This window comes from Equus asinus, chromosome 11 (genome assembly GCF_041296235.1).
Source record: "Equus asinus isolate D_3611 breed Donkey chromosome 11, EquAss-T2T_v2, whole genome shotgun sequence".
Taxonomy (NCBI): Eukaryota; Metazoa; Chordata; class Mammalia; order Perissodactyla; family Equidae; genus Equus; species Equus asinus.
Window position 1 is genome coordinate 7,722,997 of NC_091800.1, and position 26,520 is coordinate 7,749,516.

The following is a 26,520-nucleotide window of genomic DNA, read 5'->3' on the forward strand; positions in this document are numbered from 1 at the left end:
GTCTCTAACTACCTCCCCCTCTCAGTCAGGTTCTGGACGGAATACCGTCAGTATTCAGTATTGTGTATATGAAAGGGATGAGGATTTGATATTATATTGGTAGAATTTTTCCAGGATTGGTATGGGATTTTGAAAAGGTAGATCCAAACAGTACTCTATTCTTCTAAAATTCTTCTTCATCTGACATTTATTCCGTATTTTTTTGGAAGTTTAGTTATAGGAGATTATTCATTCAGAGCAAACTTCTTTTTATCTTCCTTTTTTTTAAAGTTTGTGATGTTGAGGCTGAGTTGCTTTATAATGTGACGGGAAAAGTCACATAAAATAATGTATGGTCCCTTTTCAGTAATTACATGCCCAGAAACCAAACTATAGTACTCATTACTTATAAAATCCTTGCTTGGGTCAGTGGGCTTGAGGCCATTTGAAGCTGTTAACTTTGGTCTGTATTCTCAGAATCACATTTATTTTTTTGGTGAGGAAGATTGGCCCTGAGCTAACATCTGTTGCCAATCTTCCTCTTTTTGCTTGTAGAAGATCATTCCTGAGCTAACATCTGTGCCAGTCTTCCTCTATTTTATCTGTGGGATGCTGCTGCAGCATAACTTATGAGCAGTGTGTAGGTCCACACCCAGGATCTGAACCTGTGAGTCCGGGGCTGCCAAAGTGGAGTGTGCAAACTTAACCACTATGCCGGCAGGCCAGCCTCCAGAATCACACTTTTAATGAGGATTGACAGTTATCGTTTAGTTGTTGAGGAACCTGCGGTTCTGCTCCATCTTCCCCTGAAGTAGGGTGATATCCTGATGGTAGTCACTTCATCAAGAATAGTGTGTGTGTCGGTTTTAGAATGATTGGGTTGAATGGATCTGAGATCGTCTGCTTTGGCCCCTGGTCTCCAGCTTGCAGGTGACACAACTTTTATTTTCTTTAGTTTTGTCAGCCAGAATTTTTTTTTCTTCACAACAATTTTCTTATCACTGGAAATGTCTCTGTCTCTGTATTTCTCTCAAGAGACCTGTTAACATATACCTTTTCCTCTTTCTTCCAGTTTCATTTCTCAAAACCATAGAAACTCCCTTGATTTATTTTACCTTAGAAGACCATTGGTTTCCTCATGTAACCTTAATGTCTGGTGTTAGTTATGAAGTTTGAATAGTAAAACCATTTTGCATTTGTATAACTGGTTATACACATTAAAGACGCTTTCACTCACCATTTTACTTTAACCTCAAAGACATCTTAAAACATCACCTGATAGAAATACCTTAACTTTTTGGTTGATTGTCAGCTCTTTACCTTGTTTGCTCTCAGTGTATCTGACCTAGAGACACTTTCTCTCCACGCTGGGCCTTCCTGACTCGGCTCCCCAGTCTGCTGAACCTCGTTCATGGTGGGAGCCTGTCCATCTGCTTGCCTTTCAGAACCGCTGCCAGGCCGCTTCCGTGCTCTGGCTCTGCAGGTCTCAGTATTGTTATTTTATGTAATATATATTGCGTAATATTACTAAAATATTGTTATTAATATCAGACGTACTCTTGTTCTCTGTTGTGTTCTCCTGTACAGGTGTTCTTTCTTGCTCTAGAATTATAAAATAGCCATAATTTTCCAAGACCTGTGACACAGGCAGGAAAAAAGTGGTCTTCACTTAGGAGTGTAGACGTAGAGGCATCGAACGTTCAAGTGGCTTCTACAAGCTGGAGCTGGGGTTAGAAGAGTTTTCCCTACGACCTGACTGGACCTTTTTCTCTCTTATTCTTCAGGGGAAACTAATCTAGCGAATGCTTGATTACTGCTCATTATAAAGGACAATTACGTTTTGCTTTGTGTGAACTCTTACTTTGTGTTTATCACAGATAATACCCAGTTATGATGTCCAGGCCTTGCCTGCTTTTGTCGCTGAAAGTCGGTTCTTTTCTGGTTCAGAGCTCATGTGAGGGGAGCGGACAGACTTTTTCACCTCTAATTTTAGGTCCGTTCGTTAGTATGGATGCTATAATGGGAACGTGATTTTTGTCATACTCCCAGCACAAACCACTAATATTTCCACTCTTTTCCAGTCTAATCTATGTGTAGAACAGTCTCGGTCCGACCCTGAACCTCAGTCCATGCTGACCCCTCATGGCGCGTGGACTGGGGACCCGGACCACCTGGCTGACTGACCATGTGTAAAACCAGCAGCCCTTGAAATGGCTTGGGCGTTTGCTTATCTCAGAAAAAGGCATTAAGACAGATACTGCGACCAGTTGTGTTCTGAGTGCGCCCAGTTAAGAATGCTCGGAACTAGAAATGGCTGTGAGATGCAGTTCTGGCCAATAAGCCATGAGCTGAGGATGTTCCGGAAAGTTCCACCCCCGAGAGAGGTGCAGAGCCTCCTGTCTTCCTTCTTTCTGTGTGGAACACAGCTCTGAATCTGAAGGGGAGCAGCTATTTTGTGGCAAAAATGTGGCAAATGAAATGAGGGAGCAGAGAGAAGGTGCCTAGGATAATTGACCTCTGTGGACCTACTGCGTCAGCACTGGATGGCTCACGTCTGGAATTCTATGCTGAGAGGACAGTAGCCCCCCAGTGGCTTAGGTGACTTCAACTGAGTTTGTGTTGCAAGTAGCAGAATTCAATTTCCGATTAAGAACATTTTTTATTCTAACCACAGTACTTGCTCATTTTCTAAATTCACCTGCATTCATATTTGCCTTTCAATTTTTTTTTTTTACAGTGGTCATTTCATTCTCATTGGCTTTCAATAAAAAAGGACTTTCTAATTAATGTCAAATAGTGTACTTTTCATTTGAAAATCTACCAGATTGAGAAATTGGCTAAAATATTGTATAAATATTGTGGATCAGTCTTGGATTAATGACTTTTTGTTTTAATACATTACCATAGTTATGTGAGCATTTTGCCATTAGCTCATAATAATGTCTATTTCCCAAACTATATCCTATTTATCAAAGTATTACTACTAATTGGAATTATTAATCATAATGTGAAAAATTCCAGGTTTATTTTCCTAAAATGATGACTTAAACAGTTCAAGAAACCAAATCCTCGTGTGAGAATTTCGTGTAAAGCATATATGCATGTGACTTAAAAACAGTCTTTAGAGGCTCTTAGGATGGAACCACTTTCTCTGTGTTATTGCACCAAATGATCATGGCCAAATCTGCAAGAACCACTTTTGTTGTTGTTATTGTTTTGGGGTTTTTTTGGTGAGGAATACTGGCCCTGAGCTTGCATCTGTTGCCAATCCTCCTCTTTTTGCTTGAGGAATACTGTCCCTGAGCTAACATCTGTTCCAGTCTTCTTCCATTTTGCATGTGGGATGACACCCCAGCATGGCTTGATAAGCGGTGCATACGTCTGTGCCAGGGATCCAAACCCGCAAACCCTGGGCCTCTGAAGCAGAGAACGCAAACTCAATCACTACACTACGGGGCTGGCCCTGCAGTAACTATTTTTAAAAAAGATACGGAAACTAATGCTCTTCCTTTAGCATTCCCTCTGATTTGTGGTGTTAGTTTCCCATCGAGAACTTGGGTTAAAAAAAAAATATATATATATCTCCGAGAAAATTTTGGAAAAGAAGAATACTGAGAGAAGCATTACCTTACCAAGAGTCAGAGCATATGGAAAGCTCCTGTAAATTGATATGGTATTGACATAGGAATTGACAAAGGTATCCGTGGAACTAAATATATGACAATATATTACATAGTGATATTACCGTTATGTGGAATAGATAATTGTGGTGGTACCATTTATTAAATAATATGCCTGTCTGTTAGGATAAAGACAAAATTGGACTCCATCCTATCTTATATGTAAAAATAAATTCTGATTGCAAAAATTAAAGACTGATATTTAAAAAATTATAAAGAGAATCTTGGGGACTACATATGTATAAAATAAAGATGGGGAAGCATTTCTTAATACTAAATCAAGGTGCTATAAATTTTTGGGGAACATTTACATTATCCAGCATCTCTTTGTATGGCAAAGGTACCACTTAAAAAACTCAATATACAAATGAGTGGTCTTGAAAACTATTTAACACATGTTAGAGTTAATAGACACTACCAAGAATTCTTGTAAATGGACACTGAAAAGACCAGCCAATAGGAAAATGGGCCAAGTATATGAGGAGGTGATAATGGAGCAAAGCCATATTGCCCACAAATGTATGAAAATATATTCAACTTTGTTATAATCAAGGGAATGCAAGTTAACATGACAGCGATGTGCTATTTGACATAAGGCTGAGTGCTGTGAAAGATTGTTAGCACCTACTGCCGGCAGAGAGTTGGAGGTGAAGAGGATTCTTATATGTTGTTGGTAGAAATGGGAACTTTTAAAATGCTTTTGGGAAGTAATCTGATATCTATCAAAATTAAAAATTTATGATCCCCTTGGAACAGAAAAAGGACATTAGGTACAAATTTAGGAAATCTGAATAAAGTATGGACTTTAGTTAATAATTTAAAAAACCATGTGATCCTTAGACTCTTAACCCCACTTAAGGTAGTCTATCTCATATAAGTAAACTCACCAGCATTCATGGACATATGAACATGATATTCATTGTGATATGTTTTATAGTATGAAAGTCTGGAGATAAAGTAAATGCTCCTCATAGGAGAATGACTGAATAAATTGTGGAATATTATATAGCCATCAAAAAGAATGAATTAAAGCTATATCATTGACTTGCAAGGATTTTGCAGTGTTGCTGAGTGAGAAAAGCAAAATTCAGAAAATGGCATAATGTCCCATTTTCCTGGAACACTGGCAATTCTCTGGATATGTGTGAATATGTATCCATGTCTATGTAAGATGTGTGAGAAGCTTGGAAAAATCACGAAAAGGTATATAAGTAGTTATTAAAATCACCTTGTGGAGATCGCTTACATGTTTGTTTTAGATTATATGCATATCCACAGAAGCAGATTTACTTGACGCTCATGGAGCTTAAGCCTCAAGACATCTGCCCATCCTAGGCCCTGGAAGAGACCCTACAATATGTTTCCATGGCCAGGGAATTTTGTTTAACTTAGAAAGAGATTTGAACGCTGATCGCTCAGACTCGTCTCTTTTCAGTGAGCTGTTCTCCTTTATCACACTTCCTCTCCTGTAAGATGGCGTTGGAGTGGTGTTTTGGGGATCTAGATAAGGAAAAGTTGGAAAGAACGTTTGCTTTGGGTTTAGAGGTGTATTTGTGTGGTGTGCAGTCACTTTTGTGAGTAGTTGAATTGTTAAGTGTCCCAGCATGAGAGAACTGCTGCCCATGCTGCCACTTCTCCTGGGGTTGTGGTTTGGCCGTGTAGAGTTAGAAGGATAAAAATACCAGTGCGACATGTTACTCCTGAAGTATGTGAGTCGTGCTGGAGAAACAGTGTTTGAAACGTATGGGACCAGAAGCTAGACTGCAGAAGCTAATCTGTCCAGATTTTAAGTTTCATTTGTAAAAGAAATTTGATAGAAGTTTGTCTGAATTTGACAATGATCAAAAAATTTACATGACTTAGTACTGTTCATGAATTGTGAAGCTGAAAGAAACATTACCAAAAGATCAATGGAAAGTAACTTATCAACCGTAGCTGGAGGAAAGAATTATCTTTCTATTCTTTCTGTAAAAACTAACACAAAATTGTCATATAATAAGTGATCTAAGCAAATGAAATGAAAAACATGGGGGAAAAAGTATTTTAGAGGACCAAAAAGTTAATAAAAATACTGTGTTTCCTGGAAGTTGCAATATTATTTAAGCTTTCATGAGTTATATCATGGTGTGATTTCCCCCCTCATTCTAAGCGAGTATTCACTTTTGTACTCTATTTGGTTTTTGTATGTTTCTTAAAGTGAGATCTCCAAATTGTATGTGTATTATATACAGATTATATCAATGCCCCACAAAATCTGGATCTAACTCTGGGCGTATAATGAGTAAACTAAATGAAAAGATGAGAAAACATTTTAGGATTACTTAGGAATGAAGTATACTACTTCGTGTTTTTATATTAAATGGTCATGAGTGAATACCAATTATTAAAATGAAATAAAGCTTTAAACTTCTTCCTTAAACGTTACTTCCCTGAGGGTTTGTGTTAGAAAATTACTGAGGAACTTGATCTCCTCTGGCAGACCTGCTGCTCGTGTTCATTGCAGAAAACGCTGCTATGACGGCTGGCCAGCAGAGGGCGCTGTGTAGTTGGTCTGAGGGGTGCGGCGGGCTCTCTGCCTGCAAGGCTGGTAGAGGTGGTGAAGAGAATACATATTTGACGTGGCCAGCTTAGAGCTCCCTGCGTAAGAGGAGAAGAAATTGTTTCTTCTCCCACCTCCCCGCCACGCTTTCTCCCTCTCATGCATGCACACACACACACACACACACACACACACACACACACACACACACACACTGTTGAAATGAATGGATGGATGGATTACAGACTGTGCGTTGGTAGACGTGAATAGGGAAATTTGTAGAGAAGATGACCCCTTGGGCTGTTGGCTCAGAAAAGAAGGATGTGGTTTGATGGAAAGAAGAAAGATGTTGTAGGAATTTGGCAGAAGATTAAAGGAAGCAAGAGAACTTAATGAGAGCTAATACTCTTCAGAATAGAGTGATTTCCATCTAAGGGGGAAGAACTTTACTCTCATTTTTCCTGTGTGCTGAGTTGTAGGGTAAAGACTCCTATTCTTCAAGCCAGCCTGTTCTTCTCAAAGGAATGACTGTAGAAAAGTTCTGTACTCAGAGGGCTAATGTGTGTCTCTTGTTCGACTCATACAGGGCAGGTGAGAATTTCCCTTCCTCAGCGCTGACCTAGGGCCCAGTTCTTACTGGCAGAAGGAAGTGACTGTGGGGGTTAATACCAGATATGAGTGGTTACCAGATCATTATGTGGTGGGAGGTAGTGTAAGAATAAATTAGGTCTTTAGCCTAATTTCGTGTTTTGATACATAGCTCCTTATGTATGACCATTCCTGAAATTAGCTAAAAATAAAAGACCTGTCCCTTGACAGTTATATCTGGACATTATTAATTTTTATTTAAAATATTAAATTATTAAAATAAGATATGTAAGTAGTTAAAAGTTCAAATACTGTGGAAGCTTTTCATGAAAATTAATAGTCTGCAGCCCCGTCTCTCCCATTCTGGTTCTGTTCCACCAAAGGCAACCACTTTGAACTCTTTCTGTTTTTAATTTTTTTGGTGGTTTCCACCGTATCTCTAAATTTGCTTTAGAAGTGACTTCTCTGAACTCCCCTGTAGATAGAGATCTAGCTTCTTCCCTTCTGGGCTGAGGAGGGCAGCAGCATGTCATGTCTGTCTCTTTCCCAGTGTAAGTTGATTTCCTGCCTCATTTTTCTACTACAACAATTTTTTGCATATCCATCCTTATTTTTTCCATGAAATCACTGTATGTTTATATTATACAACCTCTCTATATATTTTAAAAGCAATACCTCAGAATAATTTCTCAGTCCTATTTTTTTCCCCTAGAGATTTCCTTCCCAGGCAACTGGTTGTTTTGTAGATGTCTTGTAAAGCTCTCATCCCAGAGGTTTTTGCTGCTTTCCTGAGTTGGAGTCCCTATTTTCTGGATGCTGTGTGTGTTTTCTATATTGATCAATCTCTAGCACTGTTGGAGCGCATCTTGCAGTAAGTAGTTTCCTAAGAAAGCTTACGCAAAAAGTAAATTTGAGTGTCTGGTCGTTTGGCTGGGTATAGAAATCTAATGTTCTATAATCTAGCTGTCCATGCTGCTCTTAAGATGTTCAATGTCATATAGATTCCCCCCCCCCACCTTTATAAGAAAGGTCTTTTTACAATCTTGTATTTTAAAAAAGTATTTATAATTTCAAAATTTTGGTATAGGTCTCTTCTTGTTTTGGGTACTTGGTGAAGCCCTTCAATCAGAAACTTTATTTCTTAGAATTCTAGGAAATTTACTTGTGTAACTTTTTAAATGTTCTCTGTCTCTGTTTTCTGCAGAACTCAGTGGTTGGATATGGACTCTCATATTGGCTCTCTCAGATCTCTTTTCTTTTCTTTTTCATGTCAGTTTTTGTTCTACGTTTTTGGAGATTTACTCACTTTTATTTTTCATTCCTCTGATTGCATTATGTTAGTTAGACTATCACACTTCTAATTCTTATTAGCTCCTTTATTCTGTTACTTTTTGAGGAAGATTAGCCCTGAGCTAACATCTGCTGCCAATCCTCCTCTTTTCGTTGAGGAAGACTGGCCCTGAGCTAACATCCGTGCCCATCTTCGTCTACTTTATACATGGGACGCCTACCACAGCATGGCTTGCCAAGCGGTGCGGTGCCATGTCCACACCCAGGATCTGAACCAGTGAACCCCGGGCCGCCGAAGTGGAACGTGCACTCTTAACCGCTGCGCCACCGGGCTGGCCCCGTATTCTGTTACTTTTTAAAAACAGCATTTTACTCTTGTTTTATGTGAATGTATTATCATCCTATAATTCTGAAGATGTTAGCATTTTTAAAAGTAGTCTTTTAAAGTTTGCTGCATTGTCTGTTTCCTCAAGTCTCCCCCTTTTTTTATGTTTTCACTTTTGAATCTCTTTCTACCCATATCTGGTAATTTTTTGAAGGGAGAGCAAAGCAGACTGAGGGGGTGCTCTGTGGGTATAGGTCAGATAGTAAGCTTTGCTTTTAGGTGAAGGACTTTCAAACGCGAGTACGTGGAGGATTTTTCCTGTCCTCCGGCGAGGTTTCAGTGGTTGCCCGGGGGTAATCTTGGGGTCTCTGGCCTGGGTGTAGCAATCTGGCTGTGTAAGGTTTCTGTGCAGCCAGGAGCAAGGGGGCTGATGAGAGAGGAACAAAGCTTCTTTTCTTAAGCCTTTGCTTTTAGCCTTTTATAGTTTATCTCATGAAGTTTCTCCGGACTCTTAACTCTGACCTCCCCGCTCAGCTCCTCTGTGTAGAGACTTTAAATATTTCCCTTTGCTTTCAGTCCCTCTTCCATTGTTGAAGTCTCCACTTCATGAGCCTCCTCTGCCTTGCAGACAAACCTCTCTCTTCCTGTCCACAGACCCCTCCGACATACCGAGCTTGTGCTGTCCTCTGCCCACCCGTGATGGTGATGGCGAATTCTAGGTTTCAACTTGATTGGGCCATGGAGCATGCAGATATTTGGTCAAACATTATTTCGGGTGTTTCTGTAAGGGTGATTTTGGATGATATTGACGTTTGAATCAGAGACTGAGTAAAGCAGCTTGCCCTCCCCATGTGGGTGGGCCTCATCCAATCCACTGCAGGCCTGAATAGAAGGAGTGGCAGAGTAAGAGGGAAACTCCTGTGTTGTGGCCTGTGATGGGACGTGGTCTTTTTCCTGCATTTGGACTGGAACTCCACCATCGGCTCTCCGGGCCTCCAGCTTGCTGACTGCAGATCTTGGGACTTGTCGGACTATGATTGTGTGAGTCCATTTGTAAGAAATCTCATTCCCCTCTACATGTGCCTCCTGTTGGTTCTGTTTCTCTGGAGAACCCCGACTAACACAGTGACCTTCTTGCTAGAACTGAATTACTTCTCAGAAAATAATCTGAAAGGAAAACTGCTTCTCTCCGGCTTGCTGCCCAGGGCCCTTCCTCTGCAGCTTCCTCTCTGGTCGCAGCTCATACTCAGAAGGTACCTTCAAGGCATGCAGACAACTTTCTTGCCAAAAGAAGAAAAAAAAATTCTTGGCTGATGATTCCTTCCTAGTTTTAGAAATGGGACTGTATGTTTTTAATTTCTTTCTACTATTTTAGTGATGCCTGAGTAGGCAGAGGTGATAACTGTGTGTGTCCATTTTACAATCGTGAATCAGAAGCTAGGTAGCCTTTAGACCGGGTCTTAATTGCTGTTAGAATCCCACACATAGAGACTTCTTTTCCGCATCTCTCTGTGTTAAATTTCAAGTAGACAACTACAGGGGTGTGTTCACTTTATGAAAAACTGAGCTGTACATTTAGTTGATCGTGCCTACAGAAAAGTTCACAAAACCTAACAGAAAAATGTCCATTAAAATTAAACATTAGAATAAAGTTTTGCAATTATGTGAGAAATTCACAAAAATAAAATGATACAGCTTGTCTTGGGTTTTTGATAGCTAAACTCCTTCGGCTCTTTGCAACCCAGAGGACTGACAGCCTTGCAGTAGATCCAGCCCTAGATGCAGTGTCTGCGCCTTCCACACCTGGGAACCGTGTGCTCCTCGCCTCGGCCCCTGCTGGTCTCCCAATCCGACTGCCTCGGGCTACGTAGGTCTCCCTCACTGGTGCAGCTCCTGGACGCTGCCTGCCCAGGAAGTGCCCTCAAGGACTAGTTGCGATGACCTCCCCTTGCAGCCAGCGGTCCCGCTGCCTCCGGACGGAGGGCAGCGACGTGCAGGGCGTCAGCAGGACGGTTCAGGCGCTTCTGTTTTGATAACTCAATTTCAGAGTCCCCTCGCGTCTTGTGTGACTTGTAGAATGCCAGAACCTGGGAGAGGCTTAAACTTGCCCTTTTGGTAGGATTTATTTCCCTGTGTTTGGGAGGAATGTATTGAATTCTGAGTGAAGGGCCGAAGGGGTGTGATCCAGTAGATTCGGAGCTGTCAGCTTCTCTTCTGGGTCAGCGGGAGAGTCAGGCTCATCGCGACTCCTGTGCTCGTTTGCCTTTAGGCCAGGCATTTTCATAATAAATATTTGTGGTTTCTTTTTACTGAAGATGGAGAATATCATTGAAAATGATCTTTTGAGATTTGCAGTGCAACGTTGAATAAGAGTCTCACAACTCATTTTCATTTCATTTTATATCATAAAGTTCACGTTTTCTTTTGAAGCAATAGAATAAAACATACTTTTCAGTGGTGCCACATTTAAAGATATTAGCTAAAAATATCAGTGTCTTGCATTTGGAACTGCTTATCTGAGAGTTCTCCACACTGAAAGATTTGCCTGGCAGCAAGCTCTGAGCTCAAAATGTTATCTTCTCTCTGTTTTCTTCTTCTCAGGCCACATTTCTGTATGAAAGAAGCTGCTTTGTGTGCACAGCTATTCATTGAATAATGCATTGAGCAAAAAACAGATTTCGAAATATGATAAGAATGAGACACTCATACTGTTTAATAGGAATTATAGGGAGTCTCTAATTTATGACCTTATGTTCAATGCCCTATTTATAAGTTGATTGATTAGAACCTAAACCATTATTCTTATTGAATGGGTATTATAAATAATATGCTGAAAAAGCCCATGTGAGCTGTAACGCAGTGCTGTCAACAGTTATAGCACGAATAGCACTGGTCCATGTCCAATTACTGCATTCTGGGGATAGGCTGTGAGATAAGGCAGTGTGTGGTACCTTTTTCCAGCTGTAGACTAAGAAATAGGAGAAGTGCTGAAATTAAAAATGTCAGTTTTAAAATGAGCTTATTAACCTTTTGTTTGTAACTGGTAAAAATTTAGTAGTTCAGTAAAATGAAATGAAAATTTCCAATGAGGAGGTCATATCTTAGCATTGACGGGCCCTGTTTATCAACAAGAATTTTTGCGTTCAAGATTTCCGGAATGTAATTTGGGAAGGATAGTTGGCAAAGCATCAGGAGTTGATGCCAGGTGGGGAGGACCATAGGTTTTGCTGTCCATCGGCACATCCTCTGGGTGACTCTTGGGCGTGCAGTGATGTCCATTGTCAGTGGGGGTGGCAGAGGGCCCACTGGGAAGGCCTTTGCATTTAGTGGTCTCACTCGCTCTTGCTTTTTCCTGTGGGTTAGTTTAAAGAACTCTTAAAGGATAAATGAATTAAGCTGTTTATGAAGACTTGAACAACCTCCTTAGGACATTTTGTTGTCTTCCACTTCCAATAATCCAGAACTCCTTGCTGAGTGAGTATTTGAGAGTGTTGCTAAAAGGAATGTGTGAAATTGCATTTAACTTGTCCTCTAAGCTGTGGTGAAGAAAACTGCGTACCATGAGCTACCACATACATGAGTTTGATGTATTTTTCCTACTCTCTAATGAGCTTAGTGTCAGCTATTTTGCCTGGCAAATTGTTACAGTGACATACTATTATCCCTGTCAGCAAGGGGGAAATTTGCCCCTCTACCCTTCTTGAGTTGTTATGGCTGGACTTATAATAAAAGTGACACAAGACCAGATTATTAGGAGAAAAACCAATTTAATATGTACACACAAGACATCATTATAAAAACTGATACTCAGAGAGTGAATAAAGCAAGCAGTTTATATATCTTTCTTTTTTATACAAAAGGAAAAATGAATTTGTGAGGAAATGACGGGACAGAGAAACTTAGATTTGGTGTATGTAATTAGTGAGGAATTTAAGCAGAGTTTAGGTGTGAAGTAGTAAATTAGTAAAAGTAACAAGATTTGCTTATACAGGCATCTCAGCATTGAATTCCCCAGCTCTGGTGATGAGGATGTCACTATCTCCTGGTATGAGGAGGGTACCTTTCAGGTGGGAGATTAGTTTCCTGCTTTTAGGGGGAACAGAGAGAGGAGGGTAAAACTTTAAGTTAAGTAACTTTAATTCAAAATAATCAATATGGCATCGTGGGATATTTTGAGGCAGCCTGCCTTGGCCCCAACAATTCTCTCCTCTGAAACTTCCCTGGAAGGTTCACATGTTAAAAGTTGAGCTGATAGATTACTTTATTATTTCATTGAATTAACCTTTTAGTCTTAAAAATAGATCAGTTCGGTTAAACAGTTGTGTCTCATTTCAGGAGGCAGTGATGCTCCCAAAGTTAGATCTGTGCTGCAAGCCATCAGGTGTTTAGTAAGAGGCATTTCTGTGGAAACAAAAACAAAGGTTAATGGTTGGAGCAAATTATAAACCAGTTTCTGAGCCTAGCGGGCAGGCAGTCGAGAAGGTTTCTAGATGTCAGGGTCAAAGCATCTTCTGCAGTTTGAAATATCCGTGATGATGTCATCGAGTGTTCAGGTAAACTTCCTGCTGACTCGCACACCAGCAGCACAAGGACCGAACACTGGCTGTCGTGGGCCCTTTCGGTTGACGTTAAGTTGTTCAGCTTCGGTTTGCAGGGCTTTAGAGAAAAGGGCGACTTTAGTTCTCAATGATTCTAAGTTTAAAAAGATAAGAGAAAATTGGAAATATTAGTTTGGAGAGTTGTAGTCAGATTTTGGTGGAAACTGGAAGAATTTAGGATCCAGTCCAGTTTTTAGGTAAATAACAAAACTTTAAGGAAAATTAACAGCACTAGAATCTAATATCCTATAATAATATAATATCCCTATAATAATATAATACAATCTAATAAGTGTATATTATAGTTTCTACTGAAACATAATTTTTCTCTCTAAATTACCCTCATTTTTACCAAATATATTCAAATTAAAACTAATTTGTTTGCAAAATGTCTAGTTTAATAAACTTGTCCTAGTTATTTACATAAGTACAGCAAGAGGAGCGATTGTTCGTATAGGCTTTTTAAAATTTGCTTTGTGGGAACTTTTCACAAGGAATCTCTAGATTGAACTTTTAACAGTTTCTTGAGGCTAAGAAGCCAAACCAAATACTTGCCATCAGACTCCACCTGCGATACCTGTAGATTTGGGTGAATTCCTCCCTTGTTAAGACTTGCAACGTATCTTTAGGTTCCTGCACCTGCACTTCTTTTCCCACCCGGTTAGGCTGTCAGGAACCCTGTGTGTAACGTACCAGGCTGTTTTTCCAAAGGTCTTTATTGGCTTGATAGAGTCAATCTTAGTACCTTAAAGCTGTTTGGTCATATCTGAGTTCATGCATGGCTCTCTCAAACATGACATTCCAGTCAAAGCCTTGGTAATATAACCAGTGTTTCCAATTGTGTCCTGTTACAAGGAGAACAGTTTCTTATTGAATTTATGCAAAAAAATATATTGTCCTGAAAATAAGAACACTCGCTGAGAGTTTCTGAATTCTGGAGAGCTCAGAAAGGGAGAAAATTTGTTTCAGTTCTGCTTACAAAGGTATAATTCATCAAATTGCCTTAAGTCATGGATAGCTTAAGAGAAAAGAAAGAGAGGCTTCCTTAAATTTGGAAAAACAAAAGATTAAAAGAGAATAGTAATATTTCAGACAAAAAGTCATAGAAATTATAATCATCCTCATCAGCTCAGTTAGTCCCATGTAATTAATTCTTGTTCTGCTTGAATCCAGTTTTTCCTTTAGTTCTCTCCACTTTGCCTGATGATTCGAGTGATAGGAACAGTGACAATTCTGAGAAGTTTGCCAGGTTTTTGTTAAAGCTCGTATGATTTGCCCAGTGGAGTGGGTGCCTCGGTCGTTGGAGATTGTGGAAGCCATACACCAACTTGCAAACGTACTTTTTAACAGTTTCTTTACCACTGTGAGGATGTCAGCTTTGTGGCAGGGGAAGACTTCAACCCATCTGGAAAACATACATACACTAATGACAACATATTGATGATCCCTACTAAGTGGCAATTGAGTGAAGTTCAGCTGCAGATGCTCAAAGGACCCAGGGGGAGGAGTTCGGAGGCCTCTGGAGACAAAAATAGTTTTTCCTATGGTGGGTGAAGAAATGCAAAATCCAATAAATGGGGTTTGCCAGGGAGCTGGGAAGAACCAAGCAGCCATCTTGGGTTTCCCTTAGCCCCAACTGTTTAATTTACAGCCATTGTTCACCCATCTTAATTTCTCTGATTCAGGAGCAGGCTGTTGCCATGCTACGAGGACATCTGGATGGCAACAGCTTGACAAGGAGGGGTCATTTTTTTGCAGAAGCAGAATGAACTTCATCCGCACGTGCCACAATCTTTACAGATTCTGTTGTTGCCACCTCTGCATGAAAGTCAGCTGGGACATTTTCCTGATGCTCAGATTCAGTCCTTTTAGTGTGAGCCTCAATTTTTGATGACAGAGCGCCAGTTCTTTTTTTTCTTTGGTGAGGAGGATTAGCCCTGAGCTAACATCTGTGCCCATCTTCCTCTATTTTATATGTGGGATGCCTGCCACAGCATGGCTTGATAAGCAGTGTGTAGGTCTGCACCCAGGATCTGAACCTGTGAACCCTGGGCCGTGGAAGCGGAGTGCCCAAACTTAACCACTATGCCACTGGGCTGGCCCTCAAGTTCAGTTTTGTGAGTTTCTTATCTATGAAGCATTTTGCAAAAGCATCAGAGTAACTATAAATGGCAAAAGACTTTAAAATAGTTCATTATAATACAGTTGACAAAGAAATTTGGTTATTTTTGTGATATACAATATTTTAAGATAACTAAAATTATGACTAATATGTTACACCAGGACATATCAGATTTTTAGGAATCTCACATAATTTCTAGAACACATATACCTGTACAAATACAACTAAAGAAGACGTTATGCTACTTCTTACTTGATGATGTTTCCAGTGTAATTTATCGTATCAAATATGCCTAATTAGTTTAACAAACTTTTTGGAATGTTCCTGGTCAAAAAAGAGATTTTATTTAGAATCTGATTTTGGGAAGTTTGTCAAAAATATCAAAGAAGTTTTAAAACATTGGTCAAATAGGATCATAGGTTACTGTGAAACAATACCTATTTATTCAACCAAAGTGATGATAAAGATTTTAAAGGCAAATACAGAAGATTATGTAGCTGTTAGTAAAACTTAGCTCTTACTGTTGAGAAGATTCAGTTTTCTTCAGTAATCAAAGATCTAGTAAAGCACAGAAAATTACTGTGATAAAACATAAAATCTTTGTTTTCCTTTCATAATCTTTTACTGGGACCAGATAAATAATCCAAGAAAACTTTGTTCTTTCAAGATATGAAAAGAAAATTAAGTTCCAGTTCTTCTTAAATACACTATTGATATTAAAGCTTATTTTTAAAAAATTCTTAAAATAACCATTTATTTAATTTTAGTTAACTTGACCAAACAAGGTCCAGAGTTACTCTTAAAGATAGCCAAAAGGGAGAACCAACAGCCTGCACATTCCAGGCAAGCGGAAAGCCAAGTCAAACCCTTAGGACACAAAACAAGACAAGCAAGAACGCAATAGATATCCCTGGGAGAGAAAGAGTCAACGACCAAAGGGTCAGGATCTGGAAAGGAAAGGGCAATGTGAAACTTTCTTTTTCTCTCTTGACTGGGCGTCATAGCATGGCCAGTGAGTGGAGGTAAGAGGGCTGTTGTCCAGGGCATGAATTCCCTGGGAGGAGGTTCTAGGATATATCTGCAAAGGATGCTTCATAGGAAGGCCTGAAGTTGGCAGAGCCTGCTTATAGAGCCAGCACAGCGCACCCTGCTGGCTGTCCCAGGAACTTCTGCTGAATTCATTTTCTGGCCTTCAGCGTTTCCATCAGTCACCTGCATACTTTTAGAGGTTAGGCTGCAGTGCTCCCTGTAAATCTTGTAGGAAAGAGAAGCTTTAAAAGGCAGTTGTGGCCATATTTTAAGAAGGGAATTTTGCACTGGATTTTTGTTTCAAGTCTAAATTTTTATTTTATCTCATTAGGGAGTTTCGAAGTTTATGTGTTATATTATTTTTTTTTCTGTTTCTTCTTAAGTGCCAGACAGTTGTATTTTCAGTGTCCTGATCTTTTACACTATCTGCAAATGTCTGAAGACAAATAGGAAGGGGTCTGAATGGACTTTGAGTTTTGTTCTAATTTCTGTCCTTCCGTCTTAAGAGAGTCTTAATGGCTAGCCGTTATACCAGTATCAGAGCTCTCTAAAAATTTTTTGAATGTGGTTTTTCCAACTCAAAGGATCTATCATCTGGCCATTGACGAGTAGGATCTTAATAGTGACTCAGACCAATAAGCTTTTTTATGGCTTAACCATGGATGCAAGTGGCGTCCCCAAACGAGAGTGCAAAGGATGCAGCCCTCATGACATCCAAAGCATTCACTCCCAGAGCTAGCCAAAGACAGTGAGGGTGGGAACTGTGAGGGCCCTGTTTTTAAATGGCCATACCAAAACACAGGGAATCACATATTCCTCCCTCCTTTTTAACAGAATAGGCTGACTTATCAAGCCAAAAGTTTACCCACTGTTTTTAGATTCCCTGAGCTCGGGTCTGCAGCCTAGTGGGCTGACCCCCAGATGCGTGTTCATCCTCCGGCTGGTGGAGACAAAAGAAAACAATGACCATCTGTGGGACGAATGGGATCAACAGAAAACAAGAGCACTCATGCCAAATCTTTACCAGAATCACTTTTGCCCAAGAGACTAGTCTGACAAATTTCTCCTGCTAATCTAAATTTAGAGAGAAAAAAAGATTCATACCACTTTCATCTTCACTGGATCCCACAGGTAGAAATCTGGGAGGCTGACAGAGTAAGAAATACTTACTTTTTTGCCAGCTTCTGTCAGATGGCATCTCTTAACCTTCTGTAGACCCGGCAGAAAGCAGTTTTTCAGTTGGTGGGTTCTCCTGGCTGCCTCTCTAAAACTGTCAGGGAGGGGAAATGCTCCCCCCCCCACCCCTCTTGAGTTCTTATGGCTGAACTAATAATAAAAATTGACACAAGACCAGATTAATGGGAGAAAAAAACCCAATTTAATAGGTATGTATGGGAGATCATCATTAAAAAATAATGCTTAGAGAGTGAACAAAGCAGGCAGATTATATATCTTTTACACAAAGAAACAATAAATTCATGAGGAATTGACAAGATAAAGAAACTTAGGTTTGGGGTATGTAATTAGTGAGGAATTTAAGTAGAATTTAGGCTTGAGGTGGTAAATAGTAAAAGTAACAAGGTTTGTTTATACAGGCGTACCTCAGAGATATTACAGGTTTGGTTCCAGACAGTGCAATAAACTGAACGTCGCAGTAAAGTGGGTCACACAAATGCTTTGGTTTCCCAGTGCATATATACGTTATGTTTATACTATGCTGTAGTCCATTAAATGTGCAATAGCCTTATGTCTAAGAAAACAATATATATACCTTAATTAAAAAATACTTTGTTGCTAAAAAATTCTAACCATCATCTGAGCCTTCAGCAAGTGATAATCTTTTTGCTGGTGGAGGGTCTTGTAGAAAATGCAGTGTCTGCAAAGTACAGTAAAGCAAAGCATGGTAAAATGAGATATGCCTGTGCGGGCTTCTCAGCCCTGAATCCCGTAGCTTTGGTGATAAGGATGTTTCTATTTCCTGGTATGGGGAAGGATACTTTTCACATGGGATATTTATTTCCTGCTTTCAGGGGGAACAGAGAAAGGAGAGTCAAAACTTTAAGTCAAAACAAATGGTAATTCAAAATAATCAATATGCCATTGTGGGATGTTTTGGGGTGGGCTGCCCTGGGCCCCCGTACCCCTATAGGGCTACACAAATGAATAGGGGCTCCATCTAAGCAAATTTTCTAGCTAATTCACTGATACTCCTTCAAGTGCCAGATTCTTTGAACTGTTTTAAAAGTGGTTTTCATATAATTTGTCATATACATGTTTAGTACCTAAAGATTCTGATGCTCATCACCAATTCCAATGTGTTGGGGGTGTGTATGGGAGTTTCCCCACATTACCAAATAATTCTCCGATACCAGCTGGGTGTCCTACAATTCAACTCAATTCTGACCCTGGCTACCTAGGGATGCATCAGATCCCACAGGTTGAAGGCTCAGCACTACAAGACCCACCCCCCACCGCCCCCAAACTGGCCATTTGCAAGGCCAGTTCTCACCTGTGCTTCTGACCAACAGGCTGTAGATTGGAGGTTCCAACTACTCCCTCCTTGTTTTCAATAAGTTTTCTAGAGCCGCTCACAGAATTCCAAGAAACATTTCGAACTAGATCACCAGTTTATTATAAAAGGATATCACAAGAACATCCACATGGAAGAGCTGCAGCGGGCAGGCTGTGTGGGAAAGGGCGCAGAGATGCCATGCCCTCTCTGGCTGTGCCACCCTTCCCAAGTCTCCATGTGTTCATCAACCCAGAAGCTCTCTGAGCCCCCTCCTTTTGGGTTTTTCTGGACCTTTATTACATGCGTATGATTGATTGAATCATGGGCTGTTGGTGATCAATTCAACCTCAGGCCTCCTCCCCAGATGTCAGGGATGGATCTGAAAGTTCCAACCCTCCAGTCACATGGTTGGTTCCCTGGCAACCAGCCCCCATCCTGAGGTTCCCCGGGGGCTGTCCAAAAGTTAGCTCGTTAATATAACAAAAGTTACCTTTATGCTCTCATCACTTGGGAAATTCCAAGGTTTTGGGAGCTCTGTGCCAGAAATGGCGATGGAGACCGAATATATATATATATATATTTCTTATTAAAAATCACAATATCACAATATCTTAAGTAGAAGAAGGCTAAAAATAATTCTATCTGTGGAGATGACTAGACATTGTGTACTGTGAAACCTTAGGCTGTTGTACCGTGGGGATGATCTCTCTGAGGCAGTGCCAGTAAATGGTCCATGGGGCTATTTCCTGCTCCGTCTGATGACCTCAGGCTGCTATATTTTTGAGTTGTCAACTGGTTTTTTATTTTGTCATTCTAGGATTGGTTGCTGTCGTGTCTTACCACGGTACATATGCCTCTAGTGTTCTGTCTCCAGAGCCCTCTGCTCTTCTATTTTGGTGATTCTAATTGGTTGTATATTTGAAACCTGCTAGATAATCTTGCTAGAATATATTTCAATTCAGATTTGACTCAGAGTCATGCCTTCAGAAGGTGAGCTAGGAGTTGAGCAGGTACTTTTATGGATAAGCCTTTGAGCAGACAAAGGAGGGGAGGTGTGGTTCATTTTACCCCTTCAGGTTCTCAGTTTATGCCTTGGGATTATTCATTGTTCACTGATTATCTGCTATGGTCCGGGAATGTGTGAAGTTGAAGTAAACGTTCTTACTGTTCCCGGAATCTATTCTGGCGCTAGATAAAGAAATATAAAGCAAAGCCGAGACTGGGTAGTGTAGCTGTAAACGTCCTGCTGTGGGCTTGGGGGAAGAAGAGTCTTTGTGACTGTGACCAGACTTCCTGGAAGACAGAAGGTTGGATGGGAGGGTGAGATGGGAAGGATGCTTCAGTCGTGGAGAGACAGTGTGGAGGGGAGAGGATGCCTCAGGTGGAAGCAGAAGGATGAGCAAAGGTGGCCAAATAAAGGTTGTGTGGAAGGCGTGAAGTTTGTTTAGGTGTGGTTGAGCATAAAGCATCTGCGGGCGTTTCCAGAGGGACACGGTGAACGTTATTCACACGCCTGTGACCCAGGGCGTTTTATGGAGTCACATTTCTACATTGAATCAGTGGATTTGTAATAAGAATTGTGGTGTGTCACAAGTTCTGGAATAATGATTCCTCCTTTCTTGTGTGCGTGCTCGAGTGATGCTTCTGCTCACTCTTGGTTTCAGTGTTTGGATTGTACTTACTGTACTTGGAATATGTACCTTTTTCTCTTTTGTGATCCTTGAAACGCATCTTCCTTTAACATCCTTTATTTGCTTACTGTGTTCATAGCACGTAGCCTCTAGAAGGTGGGTAAATTTTTCTGTATACGCTGTGTGAAATCAAAGTTTGTAAACTGTGAACACATGCTTGACAAAGTTTGAAAATGAAGATCGTGTTAGAAGATTTTCTTATCAGGTGTGTCCTTTTACAAAATGAAGCTTCCTACGAGGGTGCCAGCACAGCAATTTTCTTGTCCTGAGTTTCGAAACATTTTGTTTTTAAAATTGCTTGTAAAATTTTTGAAACTTTTTGTTTTCTTGTGTTTTCGAGTTTACGTCTATCACTGACGTTAGTATTCTCTCTGCTCCTGTAGTACGGCCAAGTACAGCGTGCTGACATTTCTACCTCGATTCTTGTACGAGCAGATTAGAAGAGCTGCTAATGCCTTCTTCCTCTTCATTGCCTTATTACAGGTAATGTTTTGTAAAAAGTTACTTAAAATTTATAACCTTAAATACACGCAAAGTGAAATTTTGGTAAAAGGTCACTTAACTGAAAAAGTGTCATAATACTTGAATGTAATTTGCTTCCTGCGTCCAGTCACCGTTCGCGGGAACAAACATGATCTCTGCAGAGCTCTTTAGGCTTGGCCTTAAGGGCAATTGCAGGTACCAAAAGAGGCATTGAAAAATGGCCCCAGGGTTGTACTTTTACCCTTTTTTCTGTTTCAAACACGTAACAATGTTGAATAGAGTTTTAAAAATAGGTAAAATACTTAAATACTAAATACTAAAATACTTCGTTTTTAAAATAAGATAATTATTTTGGTGTAACACAAATGGAACAGATCTGCAAAGGAATGAGGGGTGAGTGCTGTATTTTCTTTTTCATGGAGAAGATTTTAATTTGCCAACTTTCTTCTTTTGGTCTCTTATCTTGCAGCAAATTCCTGATGTATCTCCAACAGGAAGATATACCACCCTGGTGCCATTGATCATTATTTTAACAATCGCAGGCATCAAAGAGATTGTGGAAGATTTTGTAAGTTTTACTTTCGGATAATAAAAACGTTGTACTGAATATAACTTATAACATATTTGTTGCTCTGGGTTTTTTTTTTTTTTTTTTTTTTAAAGATTTTTTTTATTTTTTCCTTTTTCTCCCCAAAGCCTCCCGGTACATAGTTGTGTATTCTTCGTTGTGGGTTCTTCTAGTTGTGGCATGTGGGACGCTGCCTCAGCGTGGTCTGATGAGCAGTGCCATCTCCGCGCCCAGGATTCGAACTAACGAAACACTGGGCCGCCAAGCAGCAGAGCGCGCGAACTTAACCACTCGGCCACAGGGCCAGCCCCCGCTCTGGGTTTTTTAAGACAGAGAATTGGTTTGTAGCCTAACTGGCTTCTCAAGGTTCAGGATGATATTTCTGGGGAGGGAACCTGTGTACGCAGTATCATAAATTCCTGGACTGTGACACAGGACTAGTGCAAACTGTCGATTCTGTTGTTGGGTCCGTGGAGTCCCTTTGATTTTTGTCACTGATGTTCCTTACATCCTCCTTTACAGCTGCTAATTTGGGTAGCAAAGGGAGGATTGTATTGCTGTCTGGTATAGCAGCGTTGTGCTGACTGTGCTTGAGGTAAATTTACAAGCATCTCCTTCCTCCTCACACATTTCTCAGTGTATCTCCAAGTTCATCAGCCACAACCACGTTCATACTCTCTCTTGCCTATTTCTCTCTGTCTTCTTTTCAGGCTCTTCCCTTTCTCTGTGCTCTGTCTCTCCCTCTCCTCCTTCCTCTCTCTCTCTCACACTCACACACGCTCTCTCAAACACCTATGTACATTTTTCTGGGAATAGGTAAGCAACTAATGCAATACAAATCAAAGCAAAGGTACTTTGCCCCAAAACTTCTTTATCAATAAAATGAATTTAATTGTTTGTTGTTGGGTTCATCTTTCTGAATAATTCTTTTAATCTGATCTAAAGCCAGGGAGGAGTGAGAAGTTTCATACTTCAGAGTGCTTGTTCACTGCTAGAACTAAAATGACCAAATGTAATCCTTTGGGCCGAAGTAGACCACACCTACGTTTGCTGCGTTAGTCCCTAAACTTAGGAGTGGTCGGGACCGCAAACCGCTGAACTGAGTCCTAGAGCTTTAGCACTGATGCTGCGTGGTTTCCTTGCCCCTATTTCCTCCTGATCTTACTGTTTGCTGTTTCAGTTATTCATTTGGAACTCTTGAATCTAAGAACTTTTTTTCTTTCTATAACAGAAGCGACATAAGGCAGACAATGCAGTTAACAAAAAGAAAACGATAGGTAAGATTCCAGGCTGAGTCACTTTTTCCTTTAGAAAACTTAAGAGTAAGACCTGCATTTAAGGAATTTTAAATAAGTAGTTAATGATATTGAGATAAATTGGGGAAATGATTTATAAAATATTTTAAAGAAATAGCAAAATGACAGACAAAGCCAACAAAATGGAGGACCCTGGCTAATTAGGATTTGAACAGAATTTGTGTATTTTAGAATTTTAGAACAGGTTGTAATTTTCAGGAACTGGACATATTTTACGTTCATAAAAAGTCAAAGCATTCATATCCTTGGTTTATAATTGCCCCCTACCTCTCTCTATCTACGTATATTATATTGATTTCTAGAATATTAGCTCTGTGTTGTTAAGGATGTGTGTGTGTGTATGTGTATGTTTGGGGAAATCTTGTAACAGTAAGGTGATTTCTTTTTCTCCTTGATAAATATGAATAGATTTAACTTGTATGCATACATCTTTATTTATGTGTATACATTAACGTATATGGTGCAGAGGTGCATAGATTGGAGCTCCATTTTGGGGAATGGCCGTGTTAGACATAAAGGTGTAAGAGTGTGTTATGTTGGAATTAATAAGTGGAATTTAAAAGGAACGTTTTGGATTTTGGAAAGCTGATTTTATTTCGATTATCACAGGTATTAACTGATCCATTGTTTTTTTTTTCTTTTTCAGTGTTGAGAAATGGTATGTGGCATACCATTATGTGGAAAGAGGTAAAAACTAATTTTAAAGATATGCCAGAAGGTCTTGGTTGGGACAGTTGTAGTTAATTGCTAGCATTGATTGCAGCGTACAGTTTGTCTGGACGGACGTCGTCTCCTTTTCTGTCGGGTTCACCTGTGGGGTTTTCCTGTGTGGCTCACTTGGACCTGGGGCCTCTTCACTCTGATCTCTGCATCTTCTGGAAGATGCTCACTGTGGCAGTTCAGAGTGGTGAAATTCATTGCTCCTCATGGGTATTTCTGAAATCTCAAAGCATTTTCTAGTTCCTAAATTCAATTAAAGAAATATTTTCCCTGATCTTCTGTTGTTCTCTTAACCTAAATTCAATGTTTTAAAGATTTTTTTTTTTAACTATTGAGATTCTCACCTCTGATGTTTTTGATGGGCAGAGTTTGGGTTGTGGTTACCATTACATATACAGTGGTGGGGCAGGGGTGAAGCCACCCCATTTGGACCCCGAGGCCGGTGGTTGAGACCCTGATGACCGCAACAGGGCTTTGCCTCCCTCCTGGGAGCATGAGGTCTGGAGGGCTTGAGGTGACGGGCTTTTGTTGTTTACAGTGATGAATAGAAAATCTAGAAGAATGCCATCTGGATATTTCATATCTAAAAAAATTAGCTTTTTAAGGGAATCTCTGTTTTAGCTGGACCTTCCTAATGGTCACAAGAAGTTTTTTGGAGAAGAATCTCTTTAATCCAGGATTCAAAGCTGATTAACATGATTTCAAAAGAAAACTATGTTTTAGAAGGGTAACTTACGGCAGTTTCTCTTGTTAAACATGTAATAAGCAATGTTTTAAAATGTCTCTATGATCTTTTAAGTGTGCACAATGCCCGTGGCGTGGTAACTGCAGCCCTCATTTTAGTTTTAGTTTTGTTTTTGCTTTGCTATAGGAGAACCATCAAGCCCCTTGATAGTGTTTTGTGATAACACCTTAACCTTGGTATCAATCCAGAAGTGTCCCGTACTGCAAATATTAATGGACCTCGCTCTCGTTTGGAAGTGTGGTGCTTCTTGGTCAAGTGTTTGGAAATTCTTGACTTCACTGTGGGTGGAAATACTCCCAATGCTCTAGGAACTCAAGGATTCCCATGGCTCTGAGGAATGACTTCTGTTTCTCTATGGTTCCTATTACCACCTCTGTCCCCAGAAAGGCATTAATACTGGGTGGAGTGGAAAATGATAAGGATTTGGATTGACAGTACTTGAAACAGCAGAAAGTGGAGAGATGATCTCTGAATTCTGGGTCCAGGAGTTGATGGCCTTGCAGACTCCTAAAGCTCAGTACTGTTTCCTAAACACATTCGGAGGGGAAAAACAGCAAACCTAACACTTGTTATATGCTTTGCCACGTGCATTTTTATTTCAGTTAAAAGTGCATTTTGTTTGCTTATTTAAATGCGGCTCTTAGCATGTACCAGAGACTGTGCTAGGCCTGGGGGTGCCAGTTAGCATAAAGCAAGGCCCCTGCTCTTAAGGAGTTTGCCACAGAGGTTCTCAGACTTCACTGGGCATCCCGGTCCCCTGCAGGCCTGGTACAGCACAGAGTGCTGGGGCCACTCTCAGACTTTCTGATTCAGTAATTGTAGGCTTGAGTCCTAGACTTTGTATTTTTAATAGGTTCCCAGGTGAGGCCGATGGGGCTGGTCCAGGGATCATACTGGTGTAGTGGAAGTGACAGACAGCTAAACAGAATGCAGTGCAGGGGCTGAGCTCTGCGCAGGGGCATGCTTCAGGGGCCCTGGAAACATCTGGGAGGGGCAACTAGTCTAGCCCCACCTATTCGGGTCAGGATGCTATAGAGTTCTCTGGAAGGATGCACAGGAGGCAACCAGTTTAAGAGGGAAATGCTATTCAAGACAGAGGTAACCGAGTGGAACTCTAAGATGTCTGGAAAAGCCAGGCACGTCTGCAGAACTGCTCAGAGTGAGGATGAGCTATGGCAGAGGCCAGGTGATAACACAGGCCAGAGGTGTCAGGCGAGGTGGAAATGGCATCTTTAAGGTTCCCAAAGCCATAAAACTCTAATCTGAAACACTGAAGCTCGAGTCAGCCTCCCCCCGGGCTATAGCTAGATAGTTGGCGGATGCTGAGAGGCAGGTCTTGGGCGGATGTTGACAGCTTTGGTTAACTCTGAGAGGACCTTTGAGCTTATTCTTCCAAACTAAGAGGGCTCAGAAATCCTCTGAGGCTCTAGTGGATTCAGGGGTCTAGGGGGCTCTTTCCCCCTTAAGAATTCTTGCTCTAGGTAGTGTGTGAAGAGACAACTGTGCATAAGAATGTCAAATAGAAACCATTTCAAACAAAATTCAAGTAAGTTTCTCATATGCATGAAACTTCTCAGTACTTTGTTACTGAGATATACTCTTTATTTAGATAATAAAGAGGGGTGAAAGCTGTAATTTCTCTTGTCCTCCCACTTTGACTTAAAAAAAAATCCACTGCCTTTTTTCTTTTGAAAACATGACTAATTTTCCTTTCTAGTTTTTTTAATTGCTTATTTTTTACGTAATTAAATTATTCACATAAAATATTTTTATATTTAAAAAACATTTTCAATTTTCATAAGCGTTCCTTGCTTTTGTCCTGATGGTTGTTCAAATAGCTCTGGAGCGTCTGTTTTTGGCTTCTCTTTGTTATGGAATATACTTTAACTATATGCCTTTCTTTTGCCTTTGAATTGAACACTAACTGCACAGGTACAGTGGTTCTGGAATTTAACTTTTACACCTTTCCTGACATTGAGCCTAGTTCCTTCCCCACACACTTTGATAAGTGGTTCAAATACCAGTAGCACACATTTTGGTAAACCCTCCTTTTTACTAATAAAAAATTAAATATAGGCGCCCGCCAGGGCCATTCTTCTAGCTCGTAGGATCCAGTAGTTTTCCACAAGTATTCTTGACTTCTGAGAGAGTGCTAACGTAGGTTACGCTAGGAAACAGGAAACATAGTGCCCGTTTTGAATTTTGAAATTGTTTGTGCACTAGGAATGGCCTTACTTCTTGTGCCATCAGAGAATCCTGCCATCCTTGACTTTCACACTCGTGGTGCCTGTTCATGCTGGTGGAGGCCAATACGTAACACGTGCCTGTGTCTTGC

At 40.4% G+C, this 26,520-nt stretch overlaps 1 protein-coding gene across 5 annotated transcripts in view; it reads left to right on the forward strand.

Annotated features, from left to right (window-relative positions):
- LOC106832434 (phospholipid-transporting ATPase IB) overlaps positions 1 to 26,520 on the forward strand; it is a 588,664-nt gene that overhangs the window by 126,897 nt on the left and 435,247 nt on the right. For 4 of the 5 annotated variants that reach the window (XM_044777414.2, XM_070520415.1, XM_070520416.1 and 1 more), the window contains exons 3-6: positions 20,737 to 20,836; positions 21,306 to 21,404; positions 22,636 to 22,681; positions 23,367 to 23,407. In XM_044777414.2, coding sequence (XP_044633349.1) covers positions 20,737 to 20,836; positions 21,306 to 21,404; positions 22,636 to 22,681; positions 23,367 to 23,407 — 286 coding nt within the window. Of the gene's footprint in view, positions 1 to 9,304; positions 9,443 to 20,736; positions 20,837 to 21,305; positions 21,405 to 22,635; positions 22,682 to 23,366; positions 23,408 to 26,520 lie in introns of those variants that run through there. The other variant, XM_070520418.1, reaches the window with a different exon arrangement.